Below are 21579 nucleotides of genomic sequence, written 5' to 3' on the forward strand. Positions count from 1 at the left end.
CCCAGGCTAGGCTGTACCTGAAGGTCTGTGCAGAGCCTACATAAGATTGTCTTGATTATATGAAATAAGCTCAAACAGTGAATTTTATTTCAGGTGTTATGCAAAATAAATGTAATTAGACATTTTTGGTTTATTTTCATTTATGCATGAGGGCAGTTGTAAGCTAATTAACAGGAACATCCTCTTTGAAGTTTTGATACTTCACATGATGTTGAGTACAGTCATGCGTTTGATTTAATTTTCCTGTATTTTACATTAGTACTGTTTAGCCTTAAAATACAGAATGTAAAAGATTGTAATTTAAAAGGGTAAGGAGACGACATGTAGTTTGTCAACTTATTTAAAGCTCTATGCATAGAACACCAGTATGTGATGTACAGTAACTTTTTTTGAGCAATTCTCAAGCAACTGGATGGCTGAGAGTATACTGCACAATAACTGTGGATGAAAATTATAAAGGCTGCAGAAAATTATCAAGGCTGGAAATCTGAAATAAAAATAGACAATACTGGAAACACTCTGCAGGTCAGGCAGCAGCTGTGGAAAGAAAAACAATGTTTCAGGTCTGAGATCCTCTGTCAGAACTGGGAAAGAGAGAGAAAAAAGTTAATTTTTCAGTTGCAGAGAAGGCGGGTGAGGGATGTGTAGATCAAAGAGAATATATCTAATTTGATACCAAATGAGTTAAGGTGGCAGAAACAGATTATGCTTCTTTATCTGTGTTAGGTGTTGCTAATTCCCAGCAGGCCAGCCTCTATCAATGGAGAAAGAAAAATTGAACCACAATCACAGATGGATGTCTGACAGAAACAGCCCTTTCTGATGCAGACAGAGAGAAAGAATGAGTTACCTAAAGTTGGAGAATTTCATATTGAGTCTGGAAGGCTGCAACGTGCCCAGACAGAAGATAAGGCATTGTTCCTCAACCTTGCAATGGGCCTTGTTGTAACAATTGTAACAAATGCAATTAATTACTTCAATTTCCACAGTTTTCTCTCTGTGCAGGCATCTTAGTATTAACTTTGACTTGAAGCTGATAATATTTTTTTATATTGAATAAATAAAATCCAATATAATTCCATCAAATCCTTATAATATGAGTATTGCCATTTGTGATTTTTCAGGTGCTTGGTGGATTTGCTGAGAAGTTATGAAGAAATTCTGACAATCACATATTCTCACAGGGAAAAAATTGCTGCTTTGGTGAAACAGGCTGGTGCAAGGTGAGATCACCAGAAAAGGTACTTGACCATAAATAATTTCCTGCCACATGTTAATGCTTATAGAACATCAATAATCTCCCCCAATCAATTAGGCTGTGGAATAATCCGAGGAGAGATGTTATGACCAACTGCAGTTGTCATGCTTCTAAGGATGAAACATTCCAGTGCAGCCATAATTAAATGTTAAGCCTGTGACTGAACTAAACCTCCAGTTTAAGCCAAGCAATATTTTTGCTATTAAGCATTCAGTATTTCAAGGAATATGTGCAATTCAGTCCCGACTATGTGAAAATTTGGTAGAGCATGTTCAATCAGCAATAAAATACTGCTTTTCTGGTTAATAGTAACTATGTTGCAACACAAGAAAGGAAAGTTTTCACAGAAGAGCATCTCCTGCCATCCAGTGTCTGGTTTGAGGTTATATATTTTTGAAGTTAACCTCATGGAAAAGAAATGCATTGATATTAACCTAAGTGTAATTTTAAGAAGGACATCCAAACTCTTTCTGTGCCTTTTTTTTCTCATTTTTCAATATTTTTTTGAAAAAATTTGACAATTTTGTCTGACTGAAATACCTCCTTGTAATGGTGAACACACTCTAGAAATGACACACTTTCATCAAATTATTCACTACTTTGTTGAACAGCTATCACTAAAGTTGTGGCTGTTGATGACTTCTGTATATCCTACAAGTAATAAAAATGATCTTCAAGAAATTGGGTCATTGGTACAGTGAATATTGGAAAGACTCAGCAGGTCAGGCAACACTTGGATCCACTTTTATGTTAGCCACTAGTAATTTCTTATCCTTTCACTCTGCCCACATTATTTCCTTTTTTACTTCTCTTCCAAAGTTTCCATAATCAGCCTGGTTCTCAACCGATATTGATGTGACATCATACACAGTGGCTTCTCAGTGATTTCACTTTTGTTGGATGCGAGAGGTCCCAGGAATGAATGCCCATCAATCACTCATGTCAGTAAAGAGGAAACCAGTGCCAGAGTCTTGTGGGCTTGTGATTGTGATAGCGCCCGAATTTAAAGTCAGTGATGGGCCCCATTGCTTTTCTTCTGACTGCAAAAGATCACACAGCACTCTTCAAGAAGAACTTCCTGGTGTCCTGGTACATAATTCTCCATCAATTATTATCATCAAAAATAAGCTTTATGGCTATTCGTTTGATTGCTGACTATCAGACCTTGCAATGTGCAATATTAACCATTGCTACATACTGCATGACAACAGCAATTGTTCCATTGTAAACATTACAGAAAATTTTGTACTGAGTTAAATGCAAGATTTAACTGGTGTCCACATTTTTCCCTGAAGAACAGATCTCGAGTATAATTTTGAAACTTAACTGAATATGTCAACAAATCTTTGTCTATTTGCTGGATTTCTGACTTTTTTTCTGCATTTGTTGGCTCAGTTGAACCTTATTTTTTGCACTGATTCCACTTTTTTTTGGGTTGCCAGTCCTACCTTTTGAATGGAAAATCTTAAGGAGTGTGTCAATTTTCTATGAGTGCTCTTCACAAATATGTTTGAGAACCAACTGAGCTAATTACACTGCTTTTCTTTGACTTGCTGGAAACATGTTACAGCTTTGATCATATTTTTAGCTTACAACAGGATGGCCATATATATTATATTGGATGGAAGTCACTTGGTATCATGGGAATCATTGACACAAGTGAATGTGTACCAACATTTGGAGCAGGTAAATTGACCTCTGCTATGTTTTTATCTGAACATCATTTAGAAGAGAGATAGTGGTGTTGGAAGAAAAGGCAATACACTGAAAATTATTACCCTTTGATATGAGATTGCTTTAAGGAAGCATGGAAGAAAAGGTGTTATAATGGAAGGTGGATTTTATAGAGTTTCTCTCTCCAAGAAAGACATAACAGATGCAAGTAATAGCAGGAGCTGTTCTGGAAGGTTGCTACATTAAATCCAATACAAATTCTCTTTGTACATTAAGCAACAATACAGTAAACCAGCAGTTTGGCAATATGAGGAAGTAGTGCGGTAGGCTGTTCCTGACTTGATACTCAGTTACAATGCTGCCATTACATGTCAAATGTTTACAGTGCAAGTCTGCAATCCAAAGAAGTTCTTTGTTTTGTGGTACCTTACCGTGGCAATACGAATCTTTTATCAAAATGAGTATCAATGTCTGATGGCATGTTTTGTGCAAAACAACCAAACTCATTATTTACAAAATGACCAGTGATTTGCTCACAATTGTGGTTGAATGTGAGAAAAAATTCTAATGATTCAAGTGGGATGAATGAAAGTATAATGTTTACAATATCTCCAGATAGTGTCATTATCATTTACTTGGTTCTTTCTGTTCCATGGTTCCAGAAAATGTTTTGTACATCTCATTTATAAATCTAAAATCTATTTACTGGCATCTCCAAGCAATAAATTGTACAAGGAAAAATACTTGCAAAGAATAGATTCTTCTAGGTGAAGGTTAAAATAGGCAAAGGCTGAATTACACATAGGAAGCCTATTCTAATATATCTGGATGAGATGAGAGGCATCTTCCTCAGTTTTTCCCTTTTGTTCATTCACAGGATGTAGGTATCTCTGGCAAGGATAGTATTTAATTGTTCTCCCTATGCACCCTGGAGAGGGCGTTAGTGAGCCTCCTTGTACCACTGAAACCACTTTCGATGAAAGTACTCCCACAGCTGTCAGACAAGAACTTCCAGAATTTTGATCCATCAATGATGAATTCGTACCAATCTATCTACTGGTCAGAATTAACAGTGAAGATGGATGTCATGGTTCCAGAACAATGTCTTTGGCTATCAAGAAGGTCAAAGGTTAAGAAAGGCAGCAAATCCTGTTTTAAAATTTTGAGTGAAATGAAAATGACTTCCAAGTTATAAAATTTAAAATTTCTGTATTGAAAGGAATTTTCTGAAATTTGTAGGCAAGTCACAGGAGTGTCTTTGAGGGAAATACTGAATTTTCTTCTTGGGTTGTCTTTGTGCTTTGAGGAGAATGCTGATGACGTCATGCAGAAGTAGAAGGTGGAAGCCAGGGCTTTGCACAAAGGCAATAGTTGACATTCTAGTATTTACACAAATGGTCAACAGTTCAGTGTGGACCTCTCTGTACCTGGCTTCAAGGTAACATGTTGTGGATACAGTAACCAAGAGTGACACTTGTTAGATCCTGGGCTACAGCTTCTTTCCATCAGGAGCAAAGGTTTTCATCGGTTGTGAAAGCAACAATTCTACGGTTTTGCTTATTGAACCTTTCAAAGCAGTGAACAGCAAAAAACTGTAAATGCTAAGAATCTGAAATAATACAGGGTGCAATTGATGCCACCCATATTTGGAAGCTCCATCACATTTACCAACATTTCATTCACTTAATCTACAATGATTGAGACCACCCCTTTCATCCTTAATGGATGCAAGATCACCCATGAATCAATCTCAAACAATTCAGGATGCCTGCACTGCTCAGCAGGAGGATCCTGTCAGAATAAATGAAGGAAGATCACTAATGCATTTGTACAAGACCGATGACTCTTTTCAGTCCCACTGGGAAAGGGGATGCAGTAGCATTATGGTTATTATTAGGCTTATCCAGTGGCCTTTATCCATGATCCAGAGACATGAATTCACATCCTGTTGCAGCAAATGGAGAGCTTAAGATCAATTACTTAAAATAATGCTGGAATGAAAAGCAAGCATTTGTAATGTTTATCACATAACCATTAGACTATTGGAAAACTTTATCTGGTTCACTCTTGAGGAAAGGAGATCTATCACCCTTATCAGTGACTGAGAGAAAATCCAATTTTCACCCCCTGACATTCAATGGCATTACCTCACTGAATCCTCCACTATCAATATCCTGGATGTTACCTGCGGGAATAACTCACCTCCTAACTCCCCAAAGCCTGATCCACCATCTACGAGGCTCAAGTCAGGAGTGTGACTTGTCTGAATGAGTGCAGCTTCAACAATATTAAAGAAATTCAACACCATACAGGACACAGCAGCCCACTTGACTGGTATTCCATCCACAACCATTCACTCACTCCACCACTGATGTACAGTAGCAGCAGTCTGTACCATCTATAGGATGCACTGCAACAACTCAACAAGACTCCTTAGAAAGCACCTTCCAAACCCACAATTTCTACCAGTTAGAAGAACAAGAGCAGCAAAAGCATTGGAGCACCACCACCTGGAAGTTGCCCTCCAAGCCGTACAGCACCCTGACTTGGAAATATATCGCTGTTCCTTCACCGTCACTGGGTCAAAATCCTGAAAATCTCTCCATAATGGCATCGTGCGTGTACCCACAACTCAAGGACAGCCGCAGTTCAAGGAGGCAGCTCACCATCACCTTTTCAAGGGCAACTAGGGATAGGCAATTAAATGCTTGCTCAGCTTGCAAAGCCCACATCTCTCAAATGAATACTAAAAAAAACTCTAGACCCACACTAATATGGTTGACTCTTAACTGCTCTCTGAAGGGTCATTCTGTTCTAAAGCAATTAGAAAAGAGCAATAATTGCTGGCCTTTCCAGCAACATCCTCATCCTCTCAATAAATAAACACAAAGGACAAAGGTTCAGAAAAGGTTCAATGAAGCAAAATGTCACCCAGATAATAGATGATATTCTCAATTCACCATTTTGTAGTGTGGATGAATCAGGAGATGCCCTACTCTGAGGCTGATTGAGGTTCTGGAAAATGTAAAGGCTTCATACCATTACAAGAGGAATAGGTCTTACTTTTACTAAAAAAAGAAAAGAGAAATGGAGACCCCCCCTTATCCCTGATCTTGAATGTAGTGGCACGGGACAATCCATTACCAGAATTAATGCCATCTGGTAGGAAATCTCCATCAATGCATTCTGATATAAAGGACATATTATTGCATAACATAAAACTACTCTTGCCTTGTTCTCAAATAAATATTATACAATTCCATGATATAGTTAACATTTTCTTAAAACAAAATGACATGGTTCATGGATTCTCCAATTGATCTATTTCTGCTTCACTTTTGGAGACTGATTTCATTTCCTGCACATTTGTGCCCAAGAATCATGGATCCTTACAAAGGCCCTTGAGATCGAAATTCATGGCCTCTCAGTCACCTCCATCTCTGGTGTATGACGCTATGTTTTAGGAATTGGAGTAAAAACATTGATAGTTAAATGATGAAAACATTCTCCATTTTATAAATATTGCTGTCATTTGCTATTGTTAATACAGATGCCAGTCATGTGTGTGGATTTATATACAATGGCTTCAACGAAATGGCAAATAAAGAAGGAGATCTGTCAGCACGGGTAGGTAATTAAGGATGTCTACATCATAGTCCAGTTGAAGAGTCTGGGATCAATTTTAACTTGGTCCCTGCAGTGCTAACAAGCTGGAAGCGACATCACTGATTACTGTCAAGAGGCCCGCTGCCCTACTCCTGCTGCTCCGGCCATGAGCATTTTTAAAGGGACCTACTCCTGGGTGACAGTGTGACTGCCCACTTCAGGCAGTCGGCCCAGGCTCCTTCAATATTCAGGTTGTGATCCTGAGCTGTAATAAGATCCCCAACAGCTGTTTTATGGCACAATCGGAAAGAATATCTGCTGTGCATTCTCCAACCTGGTTTATCAAGGCTTCAGCTGATTAATGACCAAGAAAAATAAGTTTAAAATATTTTTGTGGGACGACAGTATGTGGAAACATTGCTCAAGACCCTATAGAAACAACCAGCCTTCTCTTCTTATCCTGCATTTGTGAAGCCCTCCTTCTCAGAGGGCCTTGTCAATCCTGAACCAGCTAAAAATAATAAGGGTAGCAGGTACCTCTTGAATGTTCCCCTCCTTTCTGACTTGGAAGCATGTTACTATCCCTTCATTGTTGATAGGTCCTAACATCAAGAGAAGGACGGTAGAGGTTCAAGACAGCTTCTCATTGCCTTTGAGAAGGTGAATTAGTGAGGGGTGAGAAATTTTGGCATTACCAGCAACATCTGTATGCAGTCAATGAGTAAAAGAGGTGCCGTGTGCCTCTGGTTCTCTCTGATATTTCACGTGCAAACCTGCCAGACCACCTTGGAACATGTTTGAGCCAGACTGCTCACGCTTCCATTGACAAGAGGTCCAAGTCTCTAACTGTTGCATCATCTCTCTCACAGCAAGGACTGGGGAGGCAGCAGGAAAGTTAAAATCCACCACACTGAATTGACTGAGGAATCTCAGTGTTAGATTTTGATTCACCTGTATTTGAAAACTGAAGAATAATGAATAGTTAGTCTGTTAGAAAAGTGTTTACAACATTGCTAACATTATTGTTGTTTTACAGTGTGATAAATATAAAAGTTTGGTGAATTGCATAGAGCACTGTGTGAGTCTAAAGGTGCAGTTGCTGAGAGATGCCATGTTGTTGGTCAGTGAGACCTTTTCTGACATTGCATCCATTCCTTCATCCTTTAGTACTAACGTTGACCTCAAATTCCTTATCCACTACTGTTCCTGCATTGATCTGGATGGGTTATAAACAACCACTTTCCCTCTTTCCATTGCAATTTCCAAAGCATCCATTACTGCAAATGGAAATTGAGGTTGCCACTCTCTTCCATACTGCAAAATAGCTTCAGCAGATTTCTGGGGCCTTGCAATGACTTGCACCAGAAGTGCAGGAAATGAGCAGCTCACCATTAGGACCCCTGTAGACATGGGTTCACTCATTGATAGCTGGCTTCAACTGGTGTAAGTTCTCATGCAATTCCACCCACTGGATGTGGTGTAAGGCATTAACCATTTGATTTAGATGCTGAAATATTGATGAATTGGAGCATAAATTAAACGTGTAGCCTGCAATGAATCAAATCGGCACATTGCAACGACAGTGCATGTTCCAGTTTCTCCCCACAGCTTCCTTATGGCCCCTCTCTACACAGCCAAAGATGTCAGACATAGATTGTACATGAAAAATGTTTGTTCTACATGAATTGGCTTTGGTTTACAAAATAACTGTTATATAATTTTCAAATCAAATCCAGGGGCCAGAATTTGCCATCTCTCATGAACATTTTCTGAAGAGAATACTGCCCTTAATCCTCAGGAATGACACTGTTGTCTTTGTCTTTACCTTGGATGGTATGTAATGAAAATCTTCACAATAAAACCAGTCATATTTCTTTATTTTGCTGCACTTTGACTCGAACACTGAGTTTCTGGCATTTCTTTGTTCTTTTGAAGACCATGTTGCAGAGATTGAGAAAATTGCATGCAAGGTGAAAGTGTCAACTTCCAATTTGTTTGCAATCTCACATGGAACAGAAGAACAATACATGCCTGTAAGTAGCCACTTGTTACAAATTCTCAGTAGCTTGTAACAAACATGTCTATGTGACAAACATCTAAGCAGTATCTCTCCATGCGCACAAAATGATGTGGTCATGGAACTATTGTTCAGACCCAAGTGAAAATCTAACAAAAATATATAATCTATTTTCTTACAATGATATTGTGGTCTTAACTGAAGTAAATGAAGATAAGCCTTAAATAATGTGTGATGATTTCACAGCTGTAAAAAGTACACCTCACCCACTTGGTCCTACAAATCAGCAATTTCCATCTGTATAGAGCCTTTCAATAGCAAAATGTCTCAAGATGTTTCACAAGAGCATTGAAAAGGAATGAAAATCTAATACTGCAGATGCTGGAAACCTGAAGTAAAAATAGAAAATGCTTAAGAGGCTCAGCAGATCAGACAACATCTGTGGAAAGAGAATTAAAAGTAACATTTCAGGTCGAAGACTCTGATCAAATGAAATTCAACGCTGAGCCATACAATGAGGCGTTAAGATAAATTACCAAATGCTTGTCAAAGTTTTCAGGAGAATTTTAAAGGAGAAAAGAGGGATGGAGAGGTTCTGGGGACAACTCCAGGGTTAGGACCTTGGCAATTGAATTCAGAGCTGCCAATTGAATTGGAGCAAGTAAGTTCACGGGAAATCAAGACTGCAATTGGATAAACACAGATAACTTGGCAGGTTGCATTGACAGTTGTAACTTTCCTCCAGTCCAAGTAACAACCTTTCACAATTACACCCTATTTCTGATCACTTAGCCATTTTGTTTATCTGTGCTGCTTTAGCTAATTTTAAGTCCTTGGGATTTTATTATAAATATTTAATTTTTTTCAGACAAAAAGTTTCATAATCTCCTTATGAAACTTGCTCTGGTGCTAAGTTTGTAATTTAGGTAACAGTGTGCTTATGTCCAGAACAGGTGCTTCCCAACATTTTAGAGAGCCATATTATGCTTTACTTTTCACAAATTTTTGTTTTCTTCTCCTTCCTTGTAACTGCTGGGACTCTGATGTTAATGTGGAAGTGTCTCTGTTGGGAATTGTAGCCACTGGTATTACAAATAGGCAACTTGTGAGAGCCTGTGATTACTACACCCATTAAAAGGAATTATCATACCAGGTGAAATTTCTGAGCTCACATATTAATCAAGAATGAAACAAAACCTCATCCGGTCAATGTTTTATCTACCTGAGCAATGAACTTTGTTGTTTACAATCAGTCACAAGTTGGGTACAAATGAAATTAAGTTTTCAAAAAAGGCACATTCCTATTGTCAAAGCAGCTGTCCAACCTTACATCTTTTCCAGCACCCTTTAGCTATCCAACTCTGGGCATTCCTGTATCCCTTTGCTCTGGCTTTTTCATACCACAGAGGCAGAGCACTTGACTTCACTGCCTGAAATACCTTCCCCAAAGCCATCTGCTTCTCTGACTCTTTGACTTGTTTTGTAAACTTTCTCAAAACCTACCTTTGTAATCCAGTTGGCATTTAGCCCAACTGATCACTGTCAAAACAAACTGTCGGCCTATTTCATATTTTTCATTCTCTCTAAATTGCCTTGGGAGTTTCCGATATTACAGTTGTGACAACAGAAAAAGATGAAGGAAGTGCATGCTTAACAACCAGATTCTCCTGTTTGTCAGATCATGCTGCATAATTGCATTCTCAAGTGAAGGCATTAAAGTGAAGTTTTGGTTTTGGTTTCAGATTATGATTTAAATATTTAGGGTTACACTGTGGAGAATCAACTATAGCTTTGTGGCAATACCAGTGAATGAAAAGAATGCAAACTAGATTCAGGTCAGAACATGCTGAATCTTAACCCTACTGCTGGGTTTCTGCCTGTCCCTTGCAAAGTTAGGGCTGTGGATGGCAGTTCCCTTCTCTAGGACTTCCTGTAACCATCGCCTCTTCTTGTCAGCTGTGGCTCAGATGGCCACGTTCTCACTTGTGAGTCAGAAAGTGAGTTCAAGTCCCACTCCAGTGAGTTGAGCTCAAAAATCCAGGCTATACATGGGGTTTTAGGAAAGCTGCATTGTTGGTAGGGTCTGTCTTACACATGAAGTAGACACCCTGTCTGCTCACGGAGGTGGATATAAAAGATACAATAGTGGTGTATGGAAAAAGAACAGGGGATGCTGAAAATCTGAAATAAAAACAGGAAATGCTGGAAATACTCAGTAGATTAGGATGCATGTGTGGAGAAAGAAACAGAATTAAGGTTTCAGGCCAATAATTGTATTCTCTCTCTACAAATGCCCTCTGACCTGATGAGGATTTCCAGCATTTTCTGTTTTGATTTTTGAGTTATCCCCAATTCCCAACTTAATACTTACGTCCCAACTATCATCACTAAAAAACACTGCTGTTTGTGGGAGCGTGCTATGCACAAACTGACTGCCACATTCCTTACATTACGCTGTGATTACACTTCAAAAACAACTTCATGAGATATAAGGTTATCTGGGAAGTGCAAGGTACTTGCAGAGGACAAGTAAAGCACAACGGTTGCTATGTCCAGTGATAATAGGAGGTAGTAGCCACAACTCTAGTGGAATTGAAACCACCTGACAGTTGAGCTTGTGCATTCCTCTGTAATCCTTCCAGGACAGATCAATTACTTAAAACATTACTTTGTTCTAACTTTATTATTTGCTGTCATTGTAAATAACATATTTCCTGGGTTTAAAACCACAAGATGCTGGAGGAACCAGGCAGTCAACATTTCGAGTCAGGACGCTCCTGAAACGTTGACCATCTACTTTTCTCCACAGATGCTGCCTGACCTGCTGAGTCCCTCCAGCATCTTGTTATTTTTTCATCTAGATTCCAGCATCTGCAGTCCTTTGTTTCTCTAGTTTTTCCTGGTGTTTTTACTTTTAAAAGTATTAACCATCATAAATTACCTTAAATTGAAGGAGTTGGATTGTTGCCTGTTATCTTTTTCCCTCATTTATTAAATTGGAGCAAACATCTGAGTATAACAGAACCTCAGAACTGTTTCAGCACAGGAGCAGGCCATTTGGCTGGTTCACCCTGAGCGGACTTTCTGCAAGAGCTATCAGTTTTCTCCTTCTCTGCAGCAATTCTAGTCAATGCAGTCCAGGACGAAACTCATTACTGTGCAAAAAATATCAACTTTAGTTCTTCTGCCGGTAATTCCGTGTCCTCTGGTTCTCAGCCCCTTCACCCACCGTGCACCATCTGTGACCCCCAACATCGATCCCCCCAACCTCTACTTCCCACCATCTGTGACCCCCGACCCTACCATCAGCCCCCACCTCTACCTTCCAACGTTGACTGCAAACCTCCACCTCCCACCATTAATACCCCCAACCTCCAGTAATAGATCGAAAATAAGATAAGATACTTTTATTAGTCACAAGTATATTGAAACACACAGTGAAATGCACCTTTTGTGTAGAGTGCTCTAGGGGCAGCCTGTAAGTGTCGCCACACTTCCGGCGCCAACATAGCACGCCCACAACTTTCTAACTTCCTTCCTCTGGCATTTCTTTCAACACTGACTCCCAGTGCTCCCAAGCCACTACCTTGGGAATGACATCCACCCATTTCACAAGGCAGAGTTGATGACTTAATGTTGTGAACCATGAAGAGGATAGTAACAGATTTCAAGGAAATATAACTATGGTGGTGGAATGGGCAGATTTGTGACTGAGAAATGCAGGAAGAATAAGAGAGGCAATGTAAACAAGTGGCATAGTTGTTGAAGGGTAACAAGTATAGTGAGATCGGGGACCATACGTGGATAAGAGTAAGTGCAGCAGCTAGAAGCTCAGGGAACGTCTCCATCATCTCAGAAAACATGGTTGCCGGGGAAGGCTGCAGGTAAAACTGAAGCGCAGGTCCCTCAGGCTTCCTACCCCACCATCCTCCTGGATAATGTACAGTCTCTGGAAAATAAAACTGAAGACCTCAGAGCAAGACTGCAATACCAGAGGGACATCAGGGACTGTTGTGTACTCTGCTTCACGGAGACATAGCTCACCCCCAGCGCTCCGGACACAGTGCTCCAGCCTGAGGGCTTCACCATCCACTCTATGGACCTGACGGCGGCGTTAGGTAAAGGCAGAGGTGGCTGCGTTTGCTTCATGATTAACTCATCGTGGTGCACAGACGTAGCAGTTCTGTATCAGTCCTGCTCCCCCAACCAGGAACATCTGGTGGTCAAGTGTCATTTGTTCTATCTGCCGAGGAAGTTCTCTGCCGTCATCCTGGTAGTGGTGTACGTTCCACCCCTGGCAAACGTCAAGCTGGCACTGGAGGAGCTGAGCACCGTGATCAACAGTCATGAGACAGCGCACCCTGATGCTTTCCTGATCATCTCGGGGGACTTCAACTAGGCCAGCTTGAAGAAGTCTCTGACAACCTACCACCAACATGTCACCTGCAGAACCAGAGGAGCCAACACACTCCATCACTGCTAGACCACTATCAAGAACACTTACTGTGCCATCTCGCGCCCGCACTTTGGCAAGTCCGATCACCTGGCTGTACTTCTACTCCTGACGTATAGGCAGAGACTGAGGATCACAGCACCAGTGGTGAGGACCGTGAAGGTACGGTCAAGGGAGGCGGAGGAGCGTTTACAGGACTGGTTTGAATCGGTGGACTGGACCATATTCAGGGATTCATCTTCAGATCTAAATGGCCACGGCCATCACCATGGATGAGTGTGTGCCTTCGAGAACATACCAAGTCTTCCCAAACCAGAAGCCCTGGATGAACCAGGAGATTCACAGTCTGCTGAGGGCTAGATCTGTGGCGTTCAAGACCGGCGACCCAGAACCCTACAAGAGGTCCAGGTACAACCTATAAAAGGCCATCGTGAGAGCGAAAAAGCAATTCTGTGGGAAGTTAGAGACACAGTTGGGTGCACGACGGCTGTGCCAGGGTTTGCATGCCACTACTTCCTATAAACTGAAACCTAACAGCATAAATGGCAATGATGCATCACTCCCCGATGAGCTCAACGCCTTTTATGCAGGCTTTGAAAGGGAGAATAACACTACACTTCTGCAAATCCCCACAGCATCTGGCAAGCCTGTGATCTCTGTCTCAGAGGCCAATGTCAGAACATCTTTCAAAAGGGTACAAGGCATCAGGCCCTGACAGTGTACCTGGCAGGGTACTGAAAACCTGTGCTGACCAACTGGCTGGACCATTCAAGGACATCTTCAGAATTCAGAATCAGATTTATTATCACTGATATATGACGTGGAATTTGTTGTTTTGCAGTAGCAGTACAGTGCAAAAACCTACAAACCTATAAATTACAAAAATATATAATTAGTGCAAACAAAAGGAATAATGAGGTAGTGTTCATGGGTTCATGGACCATTCAGAAATCTGATGGTGGAGGGGAAGAAGCTGTTCCTGAATCTTTGAGTGTGAGTCTTCAGGCTCCTGTACCTCCTCCTTGATGGTAGTAACGAGAAGAGGACATGTCCTGGATGGTGAAGGTACTTAATGATGGATGCCACCTTCTTGAGGCACCGCTGATGGTGGGGAGGGTCATGCCCGTGATGCAGCTGGCTGAGTTTACAACCATCTGCAGCCCCTCACTGCTGCAGTTGGAGGTTCCCACCGGCTTCAAAAGGGCATCAATCATACTGGTGCCCAAGAAGAGCAGGGTGAGCTGCCTCAATGACTATCACCCGGTAGCACTCACATTTACTGTGATGAAGTGCTTTGAGAGGTTGGTCATGGCTAGAATTATCTCCTGCCTGAGTAAAGACCTTGACCCGCTGCAATTTGCCTACCGCCATAACAGGTCTACAGCGGACGCAATCTTACTTGCTCTCCACTTGGATTTGGAGCACCTAGACAACAACAAAACATGCATCAGGCTGCTGTTTATTGATTACAGGCTCAGTGTTCAACACCATCATCCCCTCAGTACTAATCAACAAACTTCAAAACCTGGGCCTCTGTACCTCCCTCTGCAACTGGATACTCGACTTCCTTATTGGGAGACCACAATCGGTGCAGATCAGTAGTAACATCTCCTCCTCGCTGATAATCAACACAGGTGCACCTCAAGGATAAGTGCTGAGCCCACTGCTCTACTCTTTCTACACTCATGACAGTGTGGCTAGGCACAGCTCAAACGCCATCTATAAATTTGCCGATGACACCACTGTTGTTGGTAGAATCTCAGATGGCGATGAGGAGATGTACAGGAGTGAGACAGATCGGCTGGTTGAGTGGTGTTGCAACAACAACCTCGCACTCAACATTAGTAAGACCAAGGAATTGATTGTGGACTTCAGGAAGGGAAAGTCAGGAGGACACACACCAGTCCTCATTGAGGAGTCAGCAGTGGAAAGGGTGAGAAGCTTCAAGTTCAAGGGCATCAACATCTCAGAGGACCTAGCCTGGGCCCAACACATTGATGCAATCACGAAGAAGGCACACCAGCAGCTCTACTTTGTTATAGAGTTTGAGGAGATTTGATATGTCACCAAAGACTCTTGCAAATTTCTATAGAATCACAGTGGAGAGCATTCTGACTGGTTGCATCACAGCCTGGTATGGAGGCTCCAATGCACAGGATCAAAAGAGGCTGCAGAGGGTTGTAGATTCAGTGAGCTCCATCATGGGCACAACCCTCCCCACCATCAAGGACATCTTCAAGAGGCGGTGCCTCAAGAAGGCAGCATTCATCACTAAGGACCCTTACCATCCGGGACATGTACTTTTCTTGTTACTACCACTGGGGAGGAGGTACAGGAGCCTAAGACCCACACTGAATGACTTAGGAACAGCTTCTTCCCCTCCACCATCAGATTTTTGAATGGTCAATGAATGCTACTCAGTTATTCCTTTTTTTTGCACTATTTATTTTGCAATTTATAGTGATTTTATGTCTTGGACTGCACTGCTGCCGCAAAACAACAAATTTCATGACATATGTCAGTGATAATAAACCAGATTCTCATTCAGGTTCATTGAAAGTGGCAGGGCAAGTTGAGAAAATGATTAAAAAAACATGTGGGATCCTGGGATTCATGAACAAAGGCATAAAGTACAAGACTAAGGACGTCATGATGAACATTTATAATAAACTGGTTGGACTACAACTGGAGTATTGTATCCAGTTCTGCACTCCCCCGTTCAGGAAAAATAGGAAGGCTTTGGAATGGGAGCAGTAGAGATTTACTAAAATGATTCCGGGGATGAAGGACTTTCATTATGTGGATAGACTGAAGAAACTGCTATTGTTCTTCTTGGAAGAGAGGACGGTGCAAGAGGTCTGATACATAAAATCATGAAGGGTATATGGAGAGTAGATGGAGAGAAACTGTTCATATTGAAGTGGTCAAGAACTAAGGGACATAGAAAGTGATTTGCAAAAGAACCAAAAGTGACACAAAGAAAAGCTTTTTCACAGAACAATTGATCAGGGTCTGAAATGCATGGCCAGGGATTGTAGTGGAGGCAGATTCAATTGTCAAAAAGAAGTTGATAAGTACCTAACAAGCTATTAAGCTATTAAGTGAGGGCAGAGAAGTGACTCCAACTGGATTACTTTTACATTGAACCTGCATGGACTCAATGAGACAAATGGCCTCTTTCTATGCTGTAACCATTCAGTGATTCGGTGCAAACTCAACCATAAAGAGTTTTTTTCCTGTATAAAAAATGAGACAGATATCTATCTGGGTAGGAGTGAGATAAACCTAAATTATTTATTTTCTTTAATTGAGGTGGTAACATTAAGTATAAAATTAATGAGTCATAATTCCAGTGGCAAACTGCTCCTTCTGTAGCTGGGACTGAGGAGAAAGAAATAAAAAGTAAGACAAGTTACAACTGATAAATGCTTGAGATAGTTGCAACTTTACTCACCTTAGAGAATCGGGAGCAACTGTGCAGAATTTTGCCTCAAGAGTCAGATGGAATCACGTCCATTGTAGATCATCCACTTGAGGAACAGCTGATTGGCCATTTCTTGATTCATACTTATATTTCTTCTCCCCTTTTTTGTTCATTGTTAGCAACAGCTCAGAAAATTATTTTCCATCATAATCAGTGCCGTTTGGCCCATGACGTTGTCTAAGTACAAAGAGTGCTATGTCCAGGTAATACGTTTTGTCACTACCCAACCATCTAAACCATTGTGAATATTCCTAATATGTAATAAACATTAAAAATGCTGCTATTCGTCACAGATGTTTCACCGTGAACTGAGCACAAAATGGATGCTAAATGCAATTAGCACCGGTGCACATATCTTAAAAGGGAAAATCTACCATAATTACATGATTGATCTCAAAGTCAGTAACTCCAAATTGTTTGGACGAGCTTTGCACATCCTCCAGGTAAGCTGAAAAATCAATAAAACTGATTTCTTTAAGTTATTACAGATAGTTCATAAATATAAATAGTCATTGGTTTATTGCAATAAAAATAAATTCTCATTAAACTCCCTATCCAAAAATACTGTGGATAATAAAACAATATGGTCTCGTATCTATCGGAGCATTTTTATTTTGCTACATTTTGGCGGTAGTCTGAGCTTTCTCGTTTAAATTTTCTGATTTATGACAGGAGTACAAACGATAGATAAATATAATATAAAACTGGAAGACTATAATAAACTCTTACTCCCCAAATAGCATTTACGTATTGCTGCTTGTATGATGGAAGTAGTCAACTTTAGACAGAGGAGCTAGTGTTTATAGTTGCACAGTCCACAGTAACTTATTATTGTATAGATTTACTTCACAAGAACTATTGCAGTTGTGGATATTCTAATAAAATTCCAGAAATGGTTCCAAAATGGAAAGACAAAAGAAGCCATAGATTTGGCATTTCTTAAATGGAAAGAATAATCAAAAATCATCAGTGGCAGCCACATACATCCAGTAGCTGAGTCTTTGGTACAGCTCTGAAAGCCATTAAGTACTTTCTGAAGTGTTAGTGAATTGATCGCAATTATAGCACTGCACTAAAGTGATCAGCTAATCCTTGGGCTTTGGTAACAATGGAAAAAATTGTTATATCTTGGCACAAATGGATAACCTCCTTTGAGAAACTTGAACTACTGGTCAGCAAAATGAAAAATATTCTGAACTTTGGATTAAATAACATACTTGTTGCAGTGTAGTGGAACTTTGGGATGTTTCCAAACCTCTAGAAATGGTAGCATTATGAATAGGTGAGATAGAAAGATTCTAAAATTCGCAAACAAAACCATAACAATCCTCCAGGTTTATTCGAGGTAAGGAAGGGAGCTGGCAACCAAGTCTCAGCAAGTGTTTCAAAAGCAAAATACTGCAGGTACACGAAACCTGAAATAATAACAGAAAATGCTGGAGATACTCAGAAGATTTGGCATCATCTGTGGGGAGAAAAACAGTTATCATTTTAGAACTGGAAAAAGTTAAAAATATCATTAGTTTTAGGTTGCAAGTAAAAGGTGATGGTTGTGGAGAGAACAAAAGAGAAGGTCTGGAGCCCAGGAGGGACCAAAGGACACATGTGGCAGTGGTGCCCACTGAAAAAGGTTGGTTAAGGCTGGTGCATAACCTTGGGTATGTTGGAGGGGGTTGTTATGGGGAGAAGATTCAATGAGACGAATGAGATTTGAAATTACAAGAGAGAAATGCTGGAAATATGAGATACAAGTAAACACCAGGTAGTCTTTGGTCATTTGAAAATGGTAATGAGGATGGGAGCTCCTCACTTAATTTCCCTTACAGGTTTTAACTTTGGGATTCTGGTCAGTCAGGTTTCCCACACCTTGGTTTGACTCCCAACTGGAGACAGCTCAGAGATTCACAAGGAAAAGGTACACATCCTTGCAACACTTTCTTTGTGGGACAGAAATATTTACCACAGGTTCCCAAAGCTATCTGACTCATTGGGTTTGGACCCCTTCAATTAGAATCCCACTTTCCCCTCCATCATGGACATAATTCACATCAACACCCCCACCCCACCATTCCTTCAGGTTGGACCCTTTTCTCTCCCCATTAAGAGCTGCAGGCTCCCAATTTGCAGTTATGTCATCCTGTTGGGAGCCAAACCAAACATGCTGTCAAAATAAATATGTCTGCTGGGGAGTTGGATACCATAGCACGAAAGAAGTATTGTAACCGAAGCTCCACCAACCCCCACTTCCCTACCCTGTCAATGTCAAAGCATTTAACTTCTCCCCAGCTCAACCAGGTCTGGTAATAACGGATGAACAATAGACAAAAAAGAGAAAATGTCTTTCCACAATGCTGAGATTTATCGTTTTCATGAATTTAGAAAGTTAAACTAAAATTCTGAAGTTCAAGGAATGATGACAATCCTAATCAGCATTAGTTAACATATACATGCACAATTAGCATATAGCTGTACTTTGTGTGGGTGTGTCTGTGTGAGCACATATTTTTAATGCTGTTTTCTCTTTTTAGATATTTACAGGCCACACCCAATCCCAATGTTTTGAGGCTTTGTTAAAATCTATCTATGAAACAGATGAATTAAGTGAAAAAAATAAAAGTTTGGAAATTTCAGAACATATTCAGCAAGTGGCAACCATGAGCAAGGTCAGGATAATTAACTAAAATGGGGGAAATGAGCTCCCCAGAAGGTTGAAAATCAGAAAACTGCAGTTACTGGAAATCTGAAATAAAAACAGAAAATGCTGGAAGTTGTGGAAGGAGAAATGGATGTAATGTTCCAGGTCAAAAATCCTTTGTCAGAACACGTTTCTCTTTCTATAGATGCTGCCTGGCCTGCTGAGTGTTTCCAGCATTTTCTGTTTTTACTCCAAGAATGTTCCCTTTCTAAGACACTAATCCCTGAAAATGAAGATCTGGGTTAGGCTATGAACTAAATGCTCTTGCTTTGCTGGATTCTGAAACCTTACTGTTTCCCTGTTGCAGGCATGTCAGTAAAGTTGGCATACTGCAGAGAATTAACCCATTTAAAAAAAAACTAATACAATGTTTAAAGATAAATATAGATACCAAATAAATCAGATGCCAACATTAGTAATGGCACTCTGGAGGAAGGAGTTGATCAATTGCTCCTATCAATTTAATGCTATTATTCATTCCTTGTCTCGCTGTCACCACCTGTGAATCACAGCTTAAACAAGGACGAGCTTTGTTAGAAGTCATTTGCACTCGCTGTCATGGATCACAATCCAATATGAATACCCATCACCAATGGACCATGGCTACAAAACTAGAGTATACAGGTTGCACTGCAGTAATTTACCGAGGCTTATTCACCAGCAGTCCTAAACCATGACCTCAAAGTTTAAATCATACCATCCTGACCCAGTTATATATCACTATTCCTTCTTCAGTACTGGGTCAAAACCTTGGAACTCCCTTCTAAGCAACATTGAAGGAGGACCTTCATCACATCGTGTGCAGTGGTTTGAGAAGGTTCATGACCAATTTCTCAAAAGCAACTAGCTTTAGAATTTAATACAAAAACGCAGGTCAGGAATTGCATTTTCCCTCCAAGGACAGTTGGCCTAATTAAGACTATATTTTAACCTGTGTCTTCTATTGGGTCATTGTTGGGGGTTGCAGCATTATCTGCTATGCCTGACTAACAACAGACAAAATAGCTAAAGGCAACTTTAAAAAAGGATCATAACAGTAGGTAAGTGTGCACCCCTAAGGCTTAAGATATAGATCTAGTCTAGGCAAATATAATGGAAGTCACTTTTAGTTCACAGAGCAATAAGGAACCAATGCCAGACAAGTTTTCATAGTCTTAGCTCATTTTTTTTCTCTGAAAATGAGCCAGAGCTGAAAAACAGCCAAAATTTAACTGCTGCGGGTATTAAATTGACAGTCTAACTGAGAAGGCTATAAGATTGGCTAGAGTCAGAAATTAAACTCGATTTTAGTATTGAGGCAATCAGGTATGCAAGAAACTTTAGCTGGAAGCTCATTTATATGGAACTTGAACCTTGGAATGCATGATGCAGGTCTGGGTGGATGACAATGAATTTTTTTTTCATTCTTCGGCTGCATAAATCATGTATAACAATTATGATAATGTTAACCCTTAATAGTTTTACAATTTTTCATAAAACTTCATGTAGCAATTTAATTAAATCCAGAAATATGGGAAATAAATGAACAGTAAATCACCCTTGAAGCATTTTCTTCTATAATTCCCATAAATTTTACTGTGAAAATGTTTATATCAACAAGAGCTGGTATGTCACCATTATACTTGTCAGTGATGTTTTGTGGTAATTTCAGATTGTTCCTGCAGCAATGGTGGCATTAATGGAATGCTGCTCCACATCCAAAGCAAAAACTCGACTAGCATCCATTCCCTTTGTTCGAGAGGCCATTAGTACGTCCAGCACTCCAGGACACAAGTGGAGGGCAGAACACTCTGATTCAGCTGGAAAGGAAATGAATGAATGAGCTCCTCTTCAGCAGCTTTTTGTGTATTATGACAACAAAATGGCAGGAAAATATTCAAGAAAATTAGCAGGGCAAAGATTCCACCTGCAAAAACAGGATCTTACCCATCATTGAGCTCCACCACTGACTCTGTCCAAGAGGGCACCTCCGACTTATCCATGTGAAAAAGAATCAGATAGAAAAATTATCATTTAGAAAATGCTTTAAGTAGGTCTCTATTTTTGAAACTTTAGAAAGAGTGGGTGGACTGGGTGTCCTTAATGGTCACAGAACACTCTGGGATTCTTATGGAATAGGAGTTGGGGTCTAGCTAGGCTGGGCGTGGGGCTTGCCTACTTCACCATTCAATAATATCACAGCCAGTCTTTTAGCTGAACATAACATTCCTGCACCATCACCGTATCCTTCCGTTCCCTTAATACCCAAAAAAATCTATACATCTCTGTGTTGAATATACCACCAACTGAGCCTCCAGATCCCTCTTGGGCAGAGAATTCCAAAGATTCACCATCGTCTGGAAGATGAAGATTATTCTCATGAGTCGAATAGGCAAGCCCTTAATCTGAGACT

At 40.3% G+C, this 21579-nt stretch overlaps 1 protein-coding gene across 1 annotated transcript in view; it reads left to right on the top strand.

Moving 5' to 3' along the window:
* Positions 1-21009, top strand: part of gckr (glucokinase (hexokinase 4) regulator) — a 46099-nt gene extending 25090 nt beyond the window's left edge. Inside the window, 9 exon segments of the mRNA XM_052024933.1 lie at positions 1125-1223; positions 2847-2944; positions 6483-6559; positions 8275-8371; positions 8474-8571; positions 16612-16695; positions 16786-16935; positions 19021-19155; positions 20839-21009. Coding sequence (XP_051880893.1) covers positions 1125-1223; positions 2847-2944; positions 6483-6559; positions 8275-8371; positions 8474-8571; positions 16612-16695; positions 16786-16935; positions 19021-19155; positions 20839-21009 — 1009 coding nt within the window.
* The last annotated feature ends 570 nt before the right edge of the window (positions 21010-21579 follow it).

This window comes from Pristis pectinata, chromosome 10 (genome assembly GCF_009764475.1).
Source record: "Pristis pectinata isolate sPriPec2 chromosome 10, sPriPec2.1.pri, whole genome shotgun sequence".
Classification (NCBI taxonomy): Eukaryota; Metazoa; Chordata; class Chondrichthyes; order Rhinopristiformes; family Pristidae; genus Pristis; species Pristis pectinata.